The 12,671-nt window shown below is 52.8% G+C and overlaps 1 protein-coding gene across 1 annotated transcript in view; it reads right to left on the bottom strand.

The window, feature by feature from the left end:
- Positions 1-5,973, bottom strand: part of SYT6 (synaptotagmin 6) — a 57,672-nt gene extending 51,699 nt beyond the window's left edge. The window contains exon 1 of the mRNA XM_060142399.1: positions 5,811-5,973. Coding sequence (XP_059998382.1) covers positions 5,811-5,973 — 163 coding nt within the window. The remainder of the gene's footprint in view (positions 1-5,810) is intronic.
- Between the last annotated feature and the right edge of the window lie 6,698 nt (positions 5,974-12,671).

Genomic DNA, 12,671 nt, shown 5'->3' with positions numbered 1-12,671 from the left:
CCTGAGAGACCTCAGGCTCCTTCTTTCCTGGGAAGCTAAGGTCCCCTGAATGCCATCAAGGCAGGACCTGCTTGTCACCTTAAGTGAGATTGTCTGACAGGGGTGATGGCTCATGGCCTCCCTCTCTTTCTGGAAAATGGCAAGCTATTAATTAGCAACCCAGGGCTTTCTTATCACCCCAATGACACTTCTTTCTCCAGAGACAGAGCCCTGGTGCCCCGGTGCCCCCTCCTCTTCTCTCCACCCACAGTGTTAGGATTTATCAGCAGTCCTCATCGCTTGCTATTGTTTCCATTTTTCTAATGGGCCTCCATGTCAGGAAGATCCATTTTGAAATAGTAACAGACATTCTCGCTAACAGATTGTAATTGAAAAGATAAACTGGGGAGAGGAAGTGAAAAGAAAGGACCATTTTCCCTGCTCCCCTCAAAGCTGGAGAAGGCTGGCTTCAGGGTCTGGGGCTGCTGATGGACCCTCGGAAACGGGCAATGCCAGGCTCTGCAGAGCAGGAGCTGCCTTGGCCAAGGAGCTGCCATTCAGACACAGATGGAGAGATAGACCAGCACAACCCAGAGACCAACCAGCAAGAAACTCAGAGGCCCTAAAGCCTGGAAGGAGCAACGGGTAGTCTGGGAAGGGAAAAGACTCTGGGCAGAAACATTACTGCTAATACTAGTAATAGTATTTGTTATTTATTTCTACATGGTAAGCACTGTGGCCCTCAGTGATCTCATTTAACCTTCACATCCTCCCTAAGAAATTCACCTCTCAAAGATAAATTAACTACGTTTAGAGATGTTAACAAAATAACTTGTTCAAGTGTACCTCAGTTAAGTGGAAGAGCTGGTATTTGAACCCGGACTTTCTGATGCCAAAGCCCAGGTTCCTGAGCCAGGCCCTTGAGGGGTCTGAAGGCTGAGCTGAAGAACTACAGAGGAGAAGCCTGGGCAGAGAAGCTAGAGAGGTATTTCTTCACTATAATCAGGAGAGGGTGGGTTGCATAATCTACTTTTTGGCCTGACCCTCTGAACCGGGGCAGAGCCCCGGGGACTAGGATTATGACCAGCTTCCCCATCCTCCATTTCTTTCTCCTTCCCTGGAAGATGCAGACACTACAGCCACCAGGCAAATAACCAATGGCCCCTGGAAAAGTCCCATTCAGAGATGTACCTGAGAAATACCTGAGCGTGTGTGTATGTGTTGGGGCAACAGCGGCTATTTTGTTCTGAGGCTCACAGATGTTCTCCATTAATAATAAGCTCTGCTGTGGCTTGTAAATGTATTAGGAGAACGTAGTATAATTAAAATGCAGGGTTGGGGTGGGGGAGCAGAAAGCCTTGGCTTCCTTTCCGAGATCCAGGCCGAACTACCAATGGGGATAATTAGCAGAGTCCAGACAGAGAAGGAATTAATGCTCTTGGAAAAGCTGTGATGAGGAGAGACAATGCTGGGTTAATTACGGCCGCACCAAGCTTTATGACCGGGAGCCTGTTTCCACCATCATTAGGGGATTCAGGGATAAATCAGAGACTAATGTGGAGTGTTAGAGCTAACAGAGCATTGGCGTTAATTCAGCAATTATTAGTATTTTGGCAGATGGTATAACTGTGCCTTTCTGCCTGATTGGTCAGGGCATGCAGCCCCTCTGAATGGGGCAATCAAGCCTGGGGTGATGGGGGGAGAGGCAGACAGAAAGCTTCATTCTTTTCCCTCTACTCCCCTCTCCCTGTTTATACCTGCAACTAGTGAGAAGAGAGGTCTGCCTGGGTCCTCTGCCTGGGTGGAGCGAGAAAAACAGTTCAGCGCCCCGCACAGAGAGAAGGGAGGGATGAGGTAGTGTCAGACACCTGGAGCATTCAGGGCTGGATGCCCTGCTCACTTCTACTTTCAGCCCCTCTGCCTTCAGTTCAAGTGTGGCTGAGTCCTTCCATTTTTAGAGGCTTCTTTTCCTAAGCTGGACCAGCAGGGGTGCCACTTAGCTGGGTCAGGACTTTCTCTTAGCCTGCTGCGCCCCACTCCAGACAGCCCTACAGAGACCAAGGAAACCTGGCCTGATTCACATGCCTCAGTCTTACTCCTCCTTATTTTCAGTCATACATCATATCCCAACTCTATGGACAGGGAGGACAGAGTAACATTAGGACAGTTAGAAGAGAACACATCTTTTGTACAGAGCTTGGAGGGATGCAGCATTCTGGATCTACCATCCCCACTCTTGAAGTTTCCACACAGAGAGAAGAGAACTTCTAGACCTGTAAATCCAAGGGCTCTACAACCCCTAGATACTGGACCCTGGTTCTAGAATTGTAAAGCCCAAGACACACCATAGTGTCCGAATAGCATCACCATGGGTTCTAAAGGATTGTGCACTGCACCTTTCCCCAAAGAAGGCGAAATCTGCAGAATTCCTTCCTTCCATCAAGGAGTGAGGGAGTGACTCACTCAGTTATAGAAACAGGACTTTTGTATTCTGATGAAATGCTGTGCATTTAATTTGGCATCACAAGCAGGAAAAATACCTGTGCTGCAAAAGGCCAACTTTAAAGCCAGGTGGCTGAATCACAGAACATCTCCATAGTCATTAGAAAAGTGAACAAACATCACATGCATCTCATGGCCATAGGTAAGCCGGAGAATAACCATTCCTGCCTACCAGTCTGGGAGGGGCAGGGCAGCTCAGGCTCTCTCAACAGATTCCTGCATTTTCTGGAACAACTCTGTACTTCTGCTCACTACCTTGAGAACCATACAACGCAGAACCCATGCTACCCACACTTAACTCTCTGCAACTTGGCTCATGGAAAAAGTTTGTTCACCTCCATAAGGCAAATGACATAAAGAAAGGTGATGAACTGCCCACCAATTTCCCCTGGGGTGGGGTTGTGGGGGTGGATATTAAGAAGGAGGGCAGACCCTTTACCTTTAGAGGTTTTTTTTATTAAAAAAAGATGGGACTTGCTTTCAGCTTGGACAGTTTGTATAGAGATGTTTCCCAGTCAGGGTCTGATTGAGATTTCCTGTGCAGTTCCTAGCACAGACCTTGGCATATAGGAGTGTCCCAGTAAATGATAGCAGAGTCTGAATCTCTGTTGTTGAATCTCAGGGTGTTACTAGAAATCCCATGAGCTAGAGACTTAGAGAAGGAGTGAAGGCAGGGGAAAACATACAATGGTAAAGGGAACTGGGCATGCTCTTGTCACTTGCATTTTTCATAAAACTGCAAATGAAAAGATGCAGCGTTTCTCTGACTGGAGAATCTGGACCCAGACAGTGGCTCTGGGATGCAGGGAGTAGGCTGGGAGATGTGATACCTGTGGGCCCTGGTCCCGAATACCACAGCATCTCCCCAGACGCCATGCTCCCCTAAACCCCCAAGATCACAAATCCACGCTCAACCATTTTCTTTCTTCTGCTATGATCAAGGGTGTCCTTCGGCCTTCCCCGTCCCTTTCAGCCCTCCCCCGCCCCAGCTTGGCCCCAGGGCTTACTAAGACTTGTGATTCAGCAGCCAAAGTTAAAGTTCCCCAAGGCTGACAACTCAACCTCGCTTTCTGAAGCAGCCTGCAGGAAAGGCATACTGATTCATCTGGGCCTGCTGGCTCTCACCCCTCAGCCTTCTCTCACCCGCAGCCTGGCCATCCAGGTACCTGTCTTTCCAGACTATGGGGTGTCCCTCTGGAGTCAGAACACCAGTGCCTCCCTGTATCAGGATGTGCTACACACATATGCCAGCCGCCGCCCCCCCCTTAGCATTTCTGCCCTAAACAGACAGGAGAAACAGCCTCCATACCCAACGGAACTCGACAGGTGACTTCTCACCTTGAATTAGCCCCTTTAGGATCGGAGGGGTCAGAACCAGCATTAAGGGCCCCACTGGAGATGGATCACTGGAGGAAAGGATGGAGGGAGCTGGGGAGGCAGGAAGGAAGAGACACCCTGACTTGGGGAAAATTGCGTGTCTGTTGGATATAGGGAGCTGGGTGGTGTAGATGGTGAGGGCACGGAGAACCAAAGTCTGATAATACTTGCTGGGCCTAATTTGCTCAGAGATTCTTCAAGAAGAATCAACCTCTTCAACCTCCATCACTGTACCACCCTCTAAAAGTTCTTCTGCATGTCTAACCTCAGTCCCTTCTGCTGCAGTAATCGACCCATTGATTAAACATTGCCAGGGCCGGGGAGAGAGAGAGAGAGGGAGCAGCGCCCCCCTACAACCTACACAGGGCCGAGGTGGGCTCCACGCGCCCCGATGCTGGACAGAGCTCCACCTCACGCACACAAGCCTCCCCTGGCCCACCACCCTCTTCTCTCTCCCCCATCCCCCAGCGGCACTGTTCCTAACCTAGGACCTATCTGTATCTCCGATCTCTAACCTCAAGTGAAAACAGGGCCCTGGAACCTGCGGCCTCTGGGGAGCTTACTCCACCTGTACCTCCCTCCAAGAACCGCGGCTTCCGGTCCCAGGAGAAGCGTGTGGAGACGAAATTCCCGCCTCTCGAGGCCCCCTCCTCGCTTTCCCGCGCGGGTGGTGCGCAGCCGCGGGGCGACCCCAGCGTATCTCTAGGCCCAGTGCCACTGGGGTCAGGGCCGGGGTACAAGGAGGGGTGCAGTCTACGGAGCCAAAGGAACCCCGGCGCCTTGGTCCCTGCAGGATCTCCCCACCCCCACTCCGCATTCTCTCGAGGCTTCGCACTGCTCCCAGCCTCTCCCCGCGCAGAGGGAACGCGACCCGGTACTCCCTTCCGCCCAGGACCCTCCAGACGTCGGGATCCGGACAAAGAAGCCCGGCTGTAGCGGGAGAGCGCGGCCGCGCGGCGCCGGTGAGGCAGGTAAATACCCGCCACCGGCCGGCCGCCAAGCTGCCCACCCACCCGCGGCTCCGGCCGCCAGGGCGCGACACGCCATTCCCGCTGTCGCGACTCCCGGGAGACGCCGCAGCTGTGCGCCGGGCCCGGGCCCCGCGGGGCTCGGGCTCCAGACTCACCGGCACCGGCGAGCTCGACCGGCGCGGGCTCCCGCCTGGGCTCGGCGGCCGCCTGGGACTGCGTCCGGCGCCGGGTCCGCACCGTTCGGGCAGGAGGCGCCCGCTTGGCAAAGTCGGCAAGAGGCACCGGCTCAGTCGCGCACCGGCCCCGAGTCCGAGTGAGTCAGAGAGAGACCGAGGGAGCAAGTTATAGGGGCGGGGGGTAGGGGGTAGGGTGCTGAGACACCCTCCCCCGCCCCGCCCCCCGCCCCCCAGCGGAGACGCAGAAAGCCACTCGCAGCCGGAGACACCCGGACACAAAGACCTCGTGCCAGCCGCAGATCCAAGTTTCTCCCTGAGAGACCCAGGGGGCTCGGGCCACGTTCCCCGAGAGAACAGATAAACTAACGGACAGACCGACAGACGCACCCAAGGACGTCGACATCCCCGAAGAGACGAGTTACTTCCTCAGCCGGGATGTCCCTGGTCTCCTGCTCGCTCTATAGACCCTTCCACTGGCAGATCGCCCGCAGAGCGAGCAGAGAGACAGGAGGGAAACTGAGGCCCCTTGGGGCGCCGCGTCCCGGGAGCCCGGCTTTCCGCGGGGGCCCCGCAGAGTCACACAGGAGGGGGCAGTGGGATTCTCTCCCTCCCGGGTCCCCTTCACGTCTCTCTGCTTGCCCTGCAGGCGATGGGCCAGGGCACTGGCCGAGGCTGGATCCGAATCCAGAATCCTGCGCCGGAGTTCTCCATCTAGGTTCCGGGGTTCCCGGGATTGGGGCTTTGGGGAGCGGGGACAGCCAGGGCGAGAATCCAGGAAGGGAGGGGGCCTCGGCTTTTCTGTTACCTGCGTCGGCAGCGCTCGGACTCCGCTCTGGGGGTTCTAGCTCGAAGCTCCGACAAGTCTCCACGTCCAGCCCGAGAGGGGGCGGCCGAGCCCGGCACAGCGAGGCCAGGACCGCGAGCGCCGCCTGGCACCGAGGCTCCCCGGTTTCCCACACCCCGCTCATGCCCTGGATACCCCAGCCCTCCAAGCAGCCGCCCGAAACCGCGCCGCGGCCGGACTGGGGCGGGGCAAGGCGTCCCCAAAAAGACCCTCCCCGCAGCGGCCCCCTCGGGCTCCGTTCGGCTTTTAATCACTTCCCCGCAGGGTCTCCGCCCCTCACGTGGCATCCCGCAGCAGCTGGCAAGTCTGGCGCCTCACGGCCGCCCCCTCTACACTCAGCGACCAGTCTGAGTCCGGGCGGTTCAAGGCGGGGGAGCCAGGTTGTTCTGCATCCTGGAGGGTGCAACACTCGGAAAAGAGCCTGGGATCTCGCTCCACATTCACGGCCTGGTGTGACCTTGGGCCTCTCTGAGCCTCAATTTTTCCTCTCTCTATAAGGGGTATAATAATTACGAGTGTTTCACGGGTTGCCTGGGGATATAAAGATAGTGTTTGTGAAAACACTTGGTAAATTGCCACATGCCACACAAGCGGAAACGAAATAAACAAACCTATTACAGAAAGAAGGATGACCCCGCTGGGGGTGGGAGGACCTTGGCCAAGGTTCCTGATGGGAGAAATTAGTCAGACTTGGCCCAAGTCGCAGCTTCGAAGACAGAAAACCGTAAGACTGCGGGGCGATGAGAACTGCAAAAAGACTTTCTGAGCCCCGCAATCCTGAGGTCCGCGGTACCCGCACGTTGCTATGGCGACGGGAGGCAGCGGCCGTCTCTCTCCATGGCAACGGGAAGGGAAAGTTTCTGGCGAATCGGAATGGGGGGTGTTTCAAGAGGGCTCTCAGTTCCCGCCAGACCCATCTCTCCGCATCCGTGCAACACCACTGATGTTACGCTTGCTATTAAGCGTAACAAGGTCCAGGAAGACCGAAAACTAAACGGGAGGATTGAGGCTAGATAGGGCAGAACAATTCCCTCCAGGAATCGTGGCGTGAGGTCCAGGAGCAGATTGACTGAGGGGCTCCTAGGCGCCTCACTCAGCCTGGATGTCTGTGGAGAGCCACCGGGTCGCGGCCCTGAGGGGGCCCTGTCACAAAAGTCTTGCGTCATCAGCTGGTCGGCGGGTGGGCCTCTTCCTCTGTGCGGTTCACCTGAAACCCCAGGCTCAGGTCCCTTTGCCTTCCCGGAGCTGGGAAGGAAACTTTAGCTGGAGCCTCTGGAAGCCACGGGGCTGGTGTGTACCTGGGTGGCGGATGGAGGAGGAGGGTCTTTCCTCCTAATTAACACGCTAATTGGAAGTGGCTCGGGAGGTGACTCGCGTTCCGGAGGCAGGAGATTCGGAGCCCCAGCTCCTGGCGGTGTCCATCGTGCTCCATCTGCACCAGCCGCGCTAGCCGACACTTGACTGCCCTGGGCATGCCCTGGGTACAGAGGGTCAAGCCAAGGCCTAAGAGGACCGTGGCCTAACTGGGCGGTTTTTCCTCTCCCCCATGCGCTTCCTAGCTCTGTCCATGGTGCTGAAGGCCCAGTTGGTGCGACCGTCGCGTGGGCACCCCGTTAGGGAGGGGGGTGGGGCGGGCAATTGCGGTGGGTTCGAAGCTTCCACCCTGACTTCAGGAACTTGCGACAGGGGAGGGCTAGGAACTCAGGCAGGAGGGACTGAGCAGGCATGATCCCAGCCACACAATGCAATCCAGGCTGCCTTCCTGTGGGAGGTGCTCAGCTGCTGTTCCAAGAACAGGTGAGGCTGTGGAGTCCCCATTCTCCTCCCAGTGCTCTTAGAACTCACCTGAGGGGCCCAGAGGCCCCATCACTTTTCCCTCCACCACCCGATGCAGAGCTCAGTAGCTGGGAGAGACTGGAGCTCAGAGGCCCCTTGTCACACGCTCATTAGCAGTTTCCGAGGGGGTTGGTTTGTGTTTATGTAAAACAACAAATGGAGAAGAACCGCTCTCTGTCCATGTTTATGGCAACTCTCACTCCGCGGCGATTTCTCCCTCCCCCTCTCAAATTCCCGGGGAAATTTGCAGAACAAAGCGCCTTGTGTTGCCTTTGCAGAAAATGAAAAAACACAGGTCTGTTCCAAGGGCCCAGGCCCCTGATGCAGGGAAATCAATATTTTGCTTTACAACGAGTGGGGGAATTTGCATCTAAACTGAAGGCAAAGGAGCCTGTTCGGAGCAGAGCAGGTGGTAGGAACTGAGAATTAACAGATAATTTCTCATTGTTCCAGGATTCTGCCTCCACACTCGGCAGGCGGTTCTGCAGCGTCTCTGGTGCCCCGGCAGCAGCTCCGGACCTGGCATTTCTCATCCTAACGGGGAGAAAAAGGTTCTGCTCTGACAGGGCTGCGGAAAGGGGCTGGGGCTCCCCAGTCAATAACCATTGAATCTGGATTGTGCAAGTGACTGTGTGCCTGTGAATGAGAGAGAGAAACAAGAGCGACAGAGACCGAGATAGAGATAAGAGACAGAGACACCTGGAGAGGCAGAGAATGAGAGAGACATACAAAGAGACAAATAGAAGAGATAGATTCAGAGAGCAGAGAGAGAGAGACAGAACTGGCATGCATGTAAAGGGATGTATAAAGGGACACTCATTCAGAAAGAGAGATAAAAGAGAAAGGTGGTTTTTCTTACATTAAGAACAAAGCTTTGCCTTAGTAGTCATTTTCCTGCCCTCTCCCCCACAGTTAATTGCTGATACTTGTGGTCACATAACCAGACACAAAGCAGAAAAAATATCCTCATGTAAAGATGGGACCCTTTCCTCTCTAGAACCCCTTTCCCTTACAAGCCCACTCCCAAAACACATCTATGCTTCTTCCCATGTGAAGAGACCAAATTCAGGCTCCCAGAGTCCATCCTACTCAGACCTGGGGAGGGAAGGAGAGGGAAGAAGTGAAATTGTTGCCCCTCAATGCTACCTCTCACAGGAAGACCATTCTGAGTTTTATTTAGGGGTGGGGAAGAGAAGGAGGGGTGGAGACAGCCAGCATGGCACAGGCAAACAAAGGCACAGGAGGCTGGGTTCCACGACTGGTGCACCAAACCAGCCCCTCCCCTGTAGTCACCTCCCCTGCCAGGGCCTAGGTTTTCTTATTGGCAAGACAATGAAGTGGGATAAGGAGCTCTTTGAGTCTCCGTCCAGCAACCACACTCTAGGATTTTACAGGAGGGGAAAGGAGGAAGCTGAGCAGGGAAAGGAAGGAGGGAGTGAGGAGCAGGTTTTTCTGGCTCTCAAGAAAAGAGTGTGTCACAGATGTTCAGACCCACTTTGGGCTTCTCCTCCCTCATTACCCTCATCTCCTGTACAGTCATGGCTGGAGCATCCTGAGCCTGGAGCCCCGAGGCCAGACTGCTCAGAAGCAGGAGAGGGGGTTGGGGGTGAGGCAAGAGGAAGAACGAGAAGAGACCTGAGGCAAAAACCAGCAGCCTCTCACTGCTTTGCTGTCCGTCCTCTGATCAGAAATAGCCAAAGTACACTTCCCCTTCGCCCCCCACCCCAAGTCTCTTAGGCAGTGGCCTGACTGCCCTTGGAAGCTTCCCAACCTGTTCTGAGCAGTAATGTCCTGTTGAGTTATACTAAAAATAAAATAAATTAAAACAAAATAATAATTTCAAAAAAGAAATTAAACCTCAGTAGGAAATTGCTAATGCTGTAGGCGGGAAGAATGAGCTCTTTTGACATGAGCCGATGTGTCATATTGTCTTTCCATCTCAATGCAATTTCTAAATAGGGAACCCTTTCCCCATTCCCTCCTCCCCTCCAAACCCCCAGCAGAGATGTGAAGGAATCAGTCTGATATTCATAGGTGGATTGTCTGACGCTCAGGGAGAGATACAGAGAAATAGACACAAGCAGACCCACTGCTTTGCCGAGCAGATTGGAGCCAAGGGGACTGTGACCCAACCTTGAGGACCACTGATCGCCTCTCTCCACCTCTCCCATTTTCTGCTTACTGAGGCATCTGGCCACTTTCTGCGAAGGTTTTTAACTTAAAGAAAACAGACATCAGCTGAACCTGTTCTACTGCTGGTGGAGAATTCAGTTGACATCCTGAATTGGGGAGTGGGAGTAACTTTATCCCATTTTTTGGAACACGCTCTTCTATGGAATCCCCATGGGATTTCTGCCAAAACAGCTTTATTGGTGTTTCCAGCAGATGTCACCCTATGCCCCCAACCTCACACCAACATAGCAACTCTAGCCAAAGCTGGGTGACTTCTGCAAACCATGCCCTTCCAAGCCATTATAAGAGTTTTCAGGAATTCCTCCTTGCCTGAAAGATGCAGAAGACATTGCAGAGCCCTGAGTCGATGCCCAGGTATTTTTGAGAGTCCAGTCTTGCTTTTATTCTAGGAAAGGTCCTTGACAATTCAAACCTCCTGAGCCGAGGGTATATTTGCCCCTGTCTCATTTCTTCCCCGTTTCAGAGGCCCCATTTCTGTTGTGCTTTCTGCTCAAGCATACAGAGTTCCAGATCAGACTTGGGAAGACTGGACAGAGTTTGCTGCTTCCAGCCTGGCTTTGTGGGCTAAAGCAGGCTGGGGACCAGAAAAGCAGATACAGGTTCAAGGTCAGAAGGCAACATCCTCCCTAAAACAGTTTTAGACATGGACCTAACAATGTTGGGTCCAGGGCTTTCTCTGCATTACTTGAGAAGTGAGAAGGATATTGGAGGGGAAGGGCTGGGAAGGAAGCCAATTGTACTCTTCTTCACACTGATCTTGGATAGAAGAAAGAGCATCGGTTTTGGAGTCAGACAGACCTGTGTTCAAATCCTGGCTCTGTCACTTAGTAGCTGTATCGCTTGAGGCACTTAGCTCTCTGAACCTCAACTTTTCATCTGTAAATTGGGACATATAAGGCCTGCTTTATAGTGTACAAGGATTAAATACCTGGAGTTAAATGCTTACTATATTATGGCTGATTCATGGCAGGTGTTCAAACAAATGACAGTTCCTATCCCTTTCTTCCTTCTCTCAGATCATAGAGGGAAAGCCAGCAGGAGCATCGTCTAAAGGTTAACCATACCCTGAAGATTGCCAAGAGCAAATCTGCCTCATTTAATTTTATAACAACCCTAAGAGGCAGAATGGGTGGGTGCTAGTAGTCCATTTGGTAAATGAGGAAGTTAAGTGACTGGTCCCTGGTCATACAAGCTAGGATGTAGCAGATAACTGGAATCTAAGCCTTCTGTGAGTGTCTCTTCCTTCTACTGGGGAGGATGGTGAGGGTATGAATAACTTTTTTCTTTTACAAAAAAAGGTTATAGTATTTTCAAATTGACTTCATAATAAATAAAAAGTATTTGGAAAGAAATTACAGAGTACTGAAAGATTCACTCCTGTGTCTCTTTGCAAATGTCTTGGCCCTCTGACCTTAGCCATCCAATTACCCCTTGGACCCAGTTGCTGGTCTTGAGAAAAGACAGTGTCATTGATGAAACACAGGACTGGGACCAGACAGCTTCATGGCTCAGGACATGCTTGGCTGCTTCACTCGACAGAGATAGGACTCCTCAGAGGACAGCTTAGGGAGTCTCTGCTACAGCTGGGTTGTGTCCTGTGGTCATAGCACAGCTTCCAGGAAAGGTCCAAGCCAAGATTCTTGTACGACCAGGACCCCAAGGACTGGAATTATCCCCAAGGAGCCTGGAGAGAGTTTGTAGTCTCAGGACTCTGGCTGTTCCACTAATGAAAAGAAACCGGATAAAATGCCAAAACTGGGCTTCCCTGGTGGCGCAGTGGTTGGGAGTCCGCCTGCCGATGCAGGGGACGTGGGTTCGTGCCCCAGTCCGGGAGGGTCCCGCATGCTGCGGAGCGGCTGGGCCCATGGGCCGTGGCCACTGAGCCTGCACGTCCGGAACCTGTGCTCCGCAACGGGAGAGGCCACAACAGTGAGAGGCCCGCATACTGCAAAAAAAAAAAAAAAGCCAAAACTAATTAAAGTGACAAATCCAAAAAAGGCCCTGTCAAAACTAGGAAGTCTTAATACTGGATTTCAACAGAACCCAAGCAGGAAGAATCAACAGAGTGTGCATTGGGTCAGGGGCCTACTGCCCCCTGTGCAATGAAGGGCTGGAACCCCTGGAGAGAACAAATCTGTTCCCTAAATTTTAGCCTCCATCCATTCAGTAGGATAAAAATCCTTTTCCATCCCAGCCCCCAAGCATCATCTATGTGTCTGCTGTTTGCTAGAGGTACAGTGAGTGGTTTTATTGGCTCAGCCCCCACCTTCATTACTACTCCTGTACATTTGTAAAGTGGAACAGTTTATACAACGGTCTCACGTATGTTGTCTCATTTCATACTTGCAACAGCCCTAGGAAGTGAATATTATTATCCTCCTTTTACTGGTGAAGTCTCAAGAGAGGCTAAAAATAACTGACTTGGGATCACAGCTAGCAAGTGACAGAGCCAGAACCTGAGCCTGTCTTTTTACGTCATTCATTCATTCAGCATTTACTGAGGTCCTACTAAGTCCCAGTTGTGGACCAGGCACATAAGAACAGACGTGTGTTGTTTCCCATAAGCACTAGCCCTCCATCACACACAGTGTGCAGAGCCCTAAGCATACGGCCTTTGTCCTGGGGGAGTGCGCATAATCAGTTTCAGAGAGAGACCACACATGAAATTGGTTTAAGATGAGTTCTCTGACCTCTTTGCTGCAGAGTTGCCCATGCCCACATCGACTGTGAAATTCGCTCCTGTGACATGACTCTCTCTGGATTGCTCTTTTCTCCTGATTCTCTCTCTCTTCT

This window comes from Lagenorhynchus albirostris, chromosome 2 (assembly GCF_949774975.1).
Source record: "Lagenorhynchus albirostris chromosome 2, mLagAlb1.1, whole genome shotgun sequence".
NCBI classification, from domain to species: domain Eukaryota; kingdom Metazoa; phylum Chordata; class Mammalia; order Artiodactyla; family Delphinidae; genus Lagenorhynchus; species Lagenorhynchus albirostris.
Note: the sequence above shows the minus strand (reverse complement) of the source record. Positions and strands in the feature narration are given on the sequence as shown.